This window comes from Nicotiana sylvestris, chromosome 1 (assembly GCF_000393655.2).
Source record: "Nicotiana sylvestris chromosome 1, ASM39365v2, whole genome shotgun sequence".
NCBI classification, from domain to species: domain Eukaryota; kingdom Viridiplantae; phylum Streptophyta; class Magnoliopsida; order Solanales; family Solanaceae; genus Nicotiana; species Nicotiana sylvestris.
In genome coordinates this window covers 184,653,165-184,661,818 of record NC_091057.1, presented here as the reverse complement: position 1 = coordinate 184,661,818, position 8,654 = coordinate 184,653,165, and the positions used below count along the sequence as shown (strand labels likewise).

At 38.7% G+C, this 8,654-nt stretch overlaps 2 protein-coding genes across 2 annotated transcripts; both read left to right on the top strand.

Moving 5' to 3' along the window:
- Window positions 1-2,702: 2,702 nt before the first annotated feature.
- On the top strand, window positions 2,703-3,443 carry LOC138878002 (uncharacterized). The gene has a single exon (XM_070157655.1). It carries the CDS (start codon window positions 2,703-2,705, stop codon window positions 3,441-3,443), a length of 741 nt encoding a protein of 246 aa, XP_070013756.1.
- Window positions 3,444-3,830: 387 nt separating this feature from the next.
- On the top strand, window positions 3,831-4,576 carry LOC104247338 (uncharacterized). The gene is made up of 2 exons (XM_070157648.1): window positions 3,831-3,958; window positions 4,024-4,576. The coding sequence occupies exons 1-2, from the start codon at window positions 3,831-3,833 to the stop codon at window positions 4,574-4,576; spliced, it is 681 nt and encodes a 226-aa protein (XP_070013749.1).
- Window positions 4,577-8,654: the final 4,078 nt, after the last annotated feature.

The window sequence follows — 8,654 nt, the reverse complement described above, 5'->3', positions numbered from 1 at the left end:
AAGGCACATGGGAGGGGTACTGTGATATTCTAAACAGGCTGTTAAAAGGAGTAGTGTTTTAGGCTTATAAAAGGGGGGCATATTGAGAGATAAGGGGATAGATATACAGAATTAGGGAGATACAGACCTAAGAGAGATTAGAGGTTAGAGAACACACACACATACAGAGACAGAGATAGACCTAAGAGAGGATTAGAGGTTAGAGAACCCTGAAGATTGAGAGGAAAGAAAAAACACATACACTGTGAGGATAGAAGAGAAAAGAGAGGGCTGATAGAGATACACAGACAGAGCATACAGAGATAGGGAAAGATACTGAGAGGGAACATCTGAGAGTTCAAATTTTGGAAACAGAAAACTGGAAAAGAATTTTTTGTCTGATAACTCAGACAGACAAAAACTAGAAGTTGCTTCCTTTCCTTTTGTTTTGATTTCACTAAATCTGGACCTGTTTTGTGCAACACTGATTTCTCCCAACTGAGTCTGCTTGGTTGTTGTTTGTTCTACTCGAGAGTTTGGTTTAGTTGGGGTGTTGATCTCACTCCAATTGTTTTGTGAGTTGTGGCTGCTACTCTTCTGTTTCTTGTTGCTGCTGCTATTCTGCCCTGCTGCTACTGTTAGTGCTGTTATTGCTGCTGCACTTATTGTCATTGTTACTCTGCTGACTGCCCTCTTCTTCAATTGTCAAATATTTCCAGGTGCACAACCTATGAAACCATGTATTGTTGAAAGTTTGAAGTTGAAGCAAAAATAAAGAAACGAACAACTGTTTATGTTATAACATTGGTGTTAAAAATAGGCTGAATGTTAGTTGGGCCTGTGTTTGTTTAACTGCAAACTGCAAACATTCTGTATAAACTAAACATACATTCTGTTTGAGATGAACTATTAGATAGCATTGTTTAATAGTAATGACAGTATGACATAGACAGTATGTTTGACTTAGTATACATTCAGTTCAGTATAACATTCTGTTTGATTTAGTTATGACAGTATAACATAGAGTCATGGCAAGCACTTGTATGTATTTTGCCCTGACCACTGAATTGACAAATCTGTGGTACTAGGTCTGGGATAAATGTATCCCAAACAAACTCTCATGCAGTCACATTAAGAGTCTGGCTATGAATGCCAGCTCTCCCGTCAGATTAATTGTTCGATATAGGTTCGATATCGGGTCTCGGTATAGATTCCTTGTTTCGAAATGATGCGATGACTGTTGAGGAAAACTAATAGTCGTATTGAATTCAATTAGTAGTAATTTTCCTAATAAACAGCCAATCTCGTTTATCAAGTTCAAATAGGTTAGAGTTTTAAAATAAAACTTGGAGGTCGTTAAATATAACTCAGTATATGTTGTTAGTTTGTTTGCAATCTCACTTAGCAAATTAATAAGCGTATTCATTCGATGAAGACAAAGCATGAGGTAACTCTCACCTCATAAATAATCAATCAGGTAATCAAACAAATTTAGGTTCGGCAAACATAATAAAGATTCAGTCTGTATTTGTTCAAACAAGTAAGTTCGGTATCATCTTTCTTTTTTTAGAGACAAACGTAGTAGAAATGTAGTCACTGTAGGATACCTTTCTAAAATAAAGAGACGAGCCTCGCCAAATAAAAATGCAAATTGCGGGGCCCTCAATAAATAACCATAATAAATATTTTAGAATTCAGGCTAGGCCGTTTAGTGAATCTCATGGCCTTCCACTAAATAATAACGCGCTAGACTCTTCAGGCACGGTTTAAGTAAATTATATTCTTAAATTCGGGTGCACATTGATGTGACCCAAATTCAAATCTCAACGAAGTCGAAATGTGTTAACAACTACGGGTGCATTGATTGTGACGTGGTTCGAGATGCATTTTCACGACGTTGCAATTCTATAAAAATAAATGATAATGATAAAAGCGGTTTTAAACTTAATAAAAGCACGTAAGTCATAACATGTATTTAAATCAGATATTTAGCCATTATAACAATTTAAGCGACCGTGCTAGAACCACGGGATTCGAGGGTGCCTAACACCTTCCCTCGGGTCAACAGAATTCCTTACTTAGAATTTCTGGTTCGCAGACTTCATTTGGAAAAGTCGAAAATTTCCTCGATTTGGGATCCAAGATAAACCGGTGACTTGGGACACCAAAAGCCAAACCTTTCCCAAGTGGCGACTCTGAATTAAATAAATAATCCCATTTCGAATATTGTCACTTAAATTGGAAAAACTCCACCCGCGCATCTTACCCTTCGGGGCCGGGCGCGCAAAAAGGAGGTGTGACAACAATATTAATCCTTCCCAAGTATCGGATAAAGCGTGTGATTATGTACCCGATCCTGCTAAAAGAAAATCAATTTCAGAATATCCTCCTAATTTACGTGACCGTGTAAGGAGAAATTATATACAAAATGGAGTTTGTCAACCTCGTGGTTTTGTCTTTCCAAAAAGAGATTTTGGGAAAATAATGCGTCACTTTAATCCTGAATGGTTTAAAACTTCATGTTCTCAATGGTTAGAATATAGCATTAAACAAGATGCAACATTTTGTTTATGTTGCTACTTGTTTAAAAATAAGGTTGGAGGATACAAAAAAAAAGTAGGTGATGCTTTCACAACAGATGGTTTTAGAGGTTGGAATAAAGGTTTAGAAAACTTAAATCACATGTGGGTGACGTGAGTAGTGTTCATAATCGATGTTTCAAGATGATGCTAGATTTAATGAACCAAGCACAATCCATTCTAACTTCTTTGGACAAGCAATCTGAGAAAATTAAAAGTGAACATCGAGTTTGTTTGAATTCTTCAATTGATATGATAAGGTATCTTTTGAAAGAAGGAAATCTTTTTCGGGGCCATAATGAGAGTGTAACTTCTACTAGAAGAGGCCATTTTTTAGATCTCTTAACATGGTATGCAGATAGGAAGGAAGATGTGAAAAATGTGGTATTAGAAAAAGCTCCAAAAAATAGCACCATGACTTCTCCTGATATTCAGAAAGATATTGTGAATTCTTGTGCAAAAGAAACGGTGAAAGCAATTATTGAAGACTTGAATGGGGATTTTTTTGGGATATTAGTTGATGAGTCTAAGGATGTCTCTCATAAGGAACAAATGGCTCTTGTTCTGTGCTATGTCAATAAAGAGGGTGAACTTATTGAGCGATTCCTTAGTCTTGTTCATGTTAAAGGTACAACTGCGCATGCATTACAAAAAGAAATATATTCTTTGCTTTTACGACATTCATTGAGTTCATCTCTAATACGGGGACAAGAGTATAATGGAGCTAGTAACATACAAGGAAACATCAATGGTCTTAAAGCTTTAATTCTAAAAGATAATCCTTCGGCACATTGCTTTACTCATCAGTTGCAATTGACTCTTGTAGCTGTTGCAAAGAAACACCATGATGTAAATAATGTTTTGATATTCTTGCTAATGTTTTGAATGTTGTTGGAGGTTCTTATAAGTGCATGGAGATGCTTAGAGATGATCAAGTTGAAAAATTAGATGAGTTATTAGTGCTCGGTGAAGTTCATACATGAAGTGGATTAAATCAAGAACTTGGGCTTCAAAGACCAGGTGATATCCGTTGAGGATCTCACTTTAAGACAGTACGTAACTTTATTTCTTTATTCTCATCAATTGTTCATATACTTGGAGTTCTTGCAAATGAGAGTTCAAATTATCAGGAGAAAGCATTAGCCAAAAGTCTAGTGGAAGATATAAGATCTTATGAGTTCGTTTGTATACTACATTTTATGTTAAAATTATTGGCAATTACATATGATTTGAATATGGCCCTAAAAAAAAGATCAAGATATTGTTAGTGCAATGAAACTTGTTGATTTCACAAAGAGGCAATTGCAAACAATGAGAGAATCTAAATGGAATTCTTTGATAGAATATGTCTCTTCGTTTTGTGATAAGAATGGTATTGTAATCCCAAAAATGGATGAGAAGTATGCACTTGGAAAGTCGAAGCGTAAAAGCTCAACTGTTACATATTCCCATCATTTGTACATAGAGGTTTTTGTGCTGCTATTGATTTGCAACTTTCGGAGCTTAACAGTCGTTTTAGTGAAGTGAATACTTCTCCGCTTCTCGGTATGGTTAGTTTGAGTCCCGATGATTCTTTTGCGAATTATGATAAAAACAAGATTATGAAACTTGCTACATATTATCCAAATGAGTTCACTGCTTCTAAGCTTGAAGATCTTAGTTATGAGCTTGGCAACTATATTGACTATGTGCGAGAAATGGACAATGCATTCTCTAACTTGAAAGAGCTTGGTGATCTGTCGAAGGCACTGGTTAAAATAAATATTCACAAGACATGGGGACTTGTTTATTTGCTTGTGAAGCTGAGTTTGATATTACCTGTGGCTACTGCAACGGTTGAAAGAGCTTTTTCTTCAATGAAGTTTATTAAAAATGATTTACGAAGCAAGATTGGTGATGACTTCTTGAATGATTGTTTAGTTTGTTTTATAGAGGATGAAGTATTTGAAAGTGTATCTAATGATGCGATCATTGATCGTTTTCAAAACATGACAACTCGTCGAGTGCAAGTGAAATGATAATATTTATATTCATATATTGTGTTTGTCTTTTGTAACTTTTTAAATATATATTAAATATCGATACTCATTCTTTAGTCAGTTTGATATTGTATATTAGTTTTAGGTCATAGTTTTATTTTAAATTTTAGAACCCACACACTCCAAATCCTAGCTCCGTCTCTGGACCTGTTGGTATTAGAAACATCCTTAGTTCCTCGATTTATTATGTGATGTGAAATCCATCCTTAGCAAAATAATTATTTGGTTATATATGCCATTTTGGGTTTTGCTCTAATAAAAAATTATAGAGATAAAAGTGCTACCAACTAGTGTAACTAGAGCGGTAAATGCAGTTGTGTTTGAGGAGCTATATTTTTGCAAGAGTGTTGATGAGTTAGCTGATTTATAATTGGGAGAGAATTCATATTGATCAAATTTAGTCAAAGGCACTGGGATATATGTTTGTTTCATTTGTTATAAATTTATTCCCAATTAAATAGAATTATAACAGACTATACTTGTGTTAATTTAACATGTTCAACTTGGTATTTATTTTATATTACTTCCTAATAAAAAAAATACCAATTCATCCAATATTGTGACTCATTGCATGCATTTCATAGGTTCGCAGATTAATCAATTAGTATGTAAAAGAAATGGCTACAAATCCAGAAATTACCTCAATTTTGCGAACACTTCAAACTTTTGTGCTCATTTGTTTTTTTATCATAAAAGGAAAAGGTCATGTTAAGCTTTTGTGCTCATTTGTCTAAGAAGTAATATTTCCTATTTTTTGGATTTCTTGATTGATTGTGGTTGATAACTTGAGTGAAGCTATTGCATCATTTAACGATGAATGTACAATACTAACAACAGGTGTCGACAAACTCTCTGCCTTTAGCTTGACATATACAGTTGAAAACTTTTAAAACATATTGTTTGACCAAAAAAGTGTTAAACCTTTTAGTTAAATCAATTAATTATGAATTAAGGGGGCGAGTCTCAGTTGAACTTAATAAATTCTAGATCGAATATAACTGGATACTCGCGAGACGAACACTGCTCAAGAGCATTAAATAACGGATTTAATACTCGATGATTGACAATGAATATGATAACAATATGTAGTAAATGTAGATAATGACAATAAGTGTAATAAGAAAGGATCTACCACCCACTTATTATATGATTGGAATGTTCTTTTCGTGAGAAATGAAGATGGATATGGAATCTTTGGATCTTGTGAACAAAGGTTGAACAACCTGTGCTTGAATAAGTTAATCAGTGAACAAGACAACTTTTGTATATCCCCTTTTGTCAATCTTTACAATATGCTCTTTTCAAAGAAGTGAAGATCTTCCTGACTCCCTTTTTCTAAGGGAGTTCTACCATTATAAATGCAATTCTAGTTATGTGTCCTCGGCAGTGACCCTTACAAGGGCGACCCCTTCGTTATAATGTTATGGTCAACCGTCTTTGGCACGACTTATTTGCAGTTATCGAGTTGCCAAATTTTGACCAATACAGTTAGTCCTTCCGCTTGTTGAGGTCGTAATCTTGCATGCCCTCGAGAAGCGGACTTGTTCATCTGTTTAGAAGAAATTTGGTCGTATAGATTAGGTCGAAGCAACCAAGGTTAAGGAGAAGAGGCGTGACCAGCAAGGCTGCGATTGGTGTGATTGGCATGGGGTGACGTCACAACCACACACGTCATCATTACTCGTCTTCTCGAGACAACACCAACACTTCTGTCATTTCGATTTTGGTGCCATTATCGGTTTGTTGCTTCGATTTTGGTGCCAGCCTACCTTATAAATAGATGGAGGCTTAATTTTTCAGAAGTTTCCTCCATCCTCTACTTTGCATGAGCACTGTTTTTCTTCCCCAATCTTTGAATTGAAATTCTATTTCTCCGATTTTATTGCCCTCTTTCTTACCCAACCATTACCGTTTTCTTTAGGTTTGGTACAATATGTTTACTGTCAAATTATGTCACAACCCTCCCACATTCATGATGACGTTTCTGATGCCACTCTGTTATTGGTGGCTCCTCCTCCCGGCGGTGAGGAATTCGTGGTTGAGGAGGATGACAGCTTCCCTATCGCGGAGGAGGTAGTTTCTAGAAATTCTTTGGCTAGAAACGACTTTCCAAATGAGCCTGCTCCTACTCCTTCTCATGTGCTCTCCGAGACTAGACCATCTCATATAGCCGACCTCCAGTCCAAGTATCGCATCCCTCCCCATGTCGAGATAATTCCGGCCGGTGGCGACATCGTAGAGGTCCACCAACCCGGGTATTGCACCTTCTATTTCTACCCGTTCTTGATCAGTCATACCCTTCCTCTTCTTTCTTTAGTGGAGGAATTTTGCCGATTTTATAACGTCTGCCCGACACAACTCTCTCCTTACTTGTACAAAGCTTTCTTGATGCTGATGAAGTACGTGGAGTTGGTTGGGTATGAGGTTAATATTCGTCATCTGCTGCACTTATTCTCGCCAAGTTTCTATAGAGGTACCATGATACACCTACGACATCGCGGGACCAGAGTGTTGGTAGTTGGAATGGATGATAGGACGAATCGGAAGTTCTGGCACAAATATTCTTTATCAAGACCGAGCACTTGGTGGGGGACCCCACCAGGTTTCCTAAGTAGTGGAATAATAATCATATGTGTGTCTATTGTGTGCTTGTTGTTTTCTGCTATCCTTTTGTTTTTAGCTCACCCGTGGTTTGTTTTTCAGCTGAAAGGCGTGCACCCTCTCCTGTCCTCGACATTAAGGATTGGGTGGCCATGTGGTAGGGATTCATGATTGGTCGGCTTTCCACAAGCGTTTTGGACCTAAGGTTCTATTTGATAAGTGTTTTTGCTTCAGCTTTTCGTTGTTTACCATTGCCTGTTGACGTGACCTCCTTTTGGTTCTAGGTCGGCAAACTTCTAAGAAGAAGGATCCAGTGCCGGCATATCACCAAGCTATCGCATCAGTTGGGATGCAGTTTGCTTTAGCCGAATCTGTTCGTGGGGGTCGCACCCAATTTCCGTCGATGAGGGACCCCGCCTCTCAGTCTGTTATACTGGATGAGATCTTTTCTCGACCTACCTATTATCTTGTAGACGAGTCGTCTGATGGAGAGGAGTCCCTATCGAGAAAAAGGTGAAGGATGTATCTCGGGAAGGCCGTCATTACTGATATTGAGCCGGAGGCACTTATTGTTCTAAAAGCGGCACCTGCACTCGCACCAGACATAGGGGCCATGCTTACGGCCGGTACTGTTGTAGAGGGGAGACCCTTTGGGGATGAAGGGGTGCATGATAATGAGGAGCTCGTCAGGACTGCAGAGGGTAGCGCGTCATCGACGGGCGGAGAGGGTTAGGGCGGTACCTGCAAGGGACCACAACTCTGGCTCGGACATTGATCCTGAGAGGTACGACCTTCTTGGAGGGGATTAATCGCGTGGAGGTAAGGACAGAGGGTCCTAACCAGCACGTAATCATCCCTGTGGGTTATGACCTTTTGGCCAACTCTGAGCGGGCGGTACCATCTTTTGCTCTCTTGTGCGCGGCTTCTGAGAACACGACGCTACAGGAGATGAGCGATGCGGAGCTATCGCTGAGTATTTCTGGCATGGCTTTGCGAATAAGTGTTTTTTACTATTAGGATTTATTTTGTATACGTAATCTGCTCATATTGACTCTTTCTTTTGCATGTCAGACCCTCATCATGGGGATCGGGTGTGACCGGCGGGAGGAGCAGAGGACAACCATTTACAAGAAGGTGACCTCTAAGTACAGAGAGTACCGTACCAAGCACCGAACATTGGCCAAAGTCTTCAACCAAGATAGTGAGTTTCAGCTATTTCGTAATGGGCTTAAACAGAAGGAGGAGGAGTTAGTGAGGAAAGTTGAGGAGCTAAAAGAGCGGGACGATGAGCTAGTGAATTCCATCGGCCTGTGCAGAGAGCTCGAGGCAGCTCTTAAGGCCAAGGAGGATGAGCTCGGAGTGAGTAAGGGGGTGATGGCTGAGAATACCTACCTTCAAGCGCGGGTAGCCTCCTTGACTGCTGAGCTTGGGCGAAGGGAAGCGGAGGCTGTCGATC

Excerpts from the sequence above, each read along its gene's own strand:
- LOC104247338 (XM_070157648.1), top strand. The coding sequence starts at position 3,831 with ATGAAACTTGTTGATTTCACAAAGAGGCAATTGCAAACAATGAGAGAA. Across the intron at positions 3,959-4,023 it reads ATCCCAAAAATGGATGAGAA|AGGTTTTTGTGCTGCTATTG; the intron begins GTATGCACTTGG and ends ATTTGTACATAG.
- LOC138878002 (XM_070157655.1), top strand. The coding sequence starts at position 2,703 with ATGATGCTAGATTTAATGAACCAAGCACAATCCATTCTAACTTCTTTG.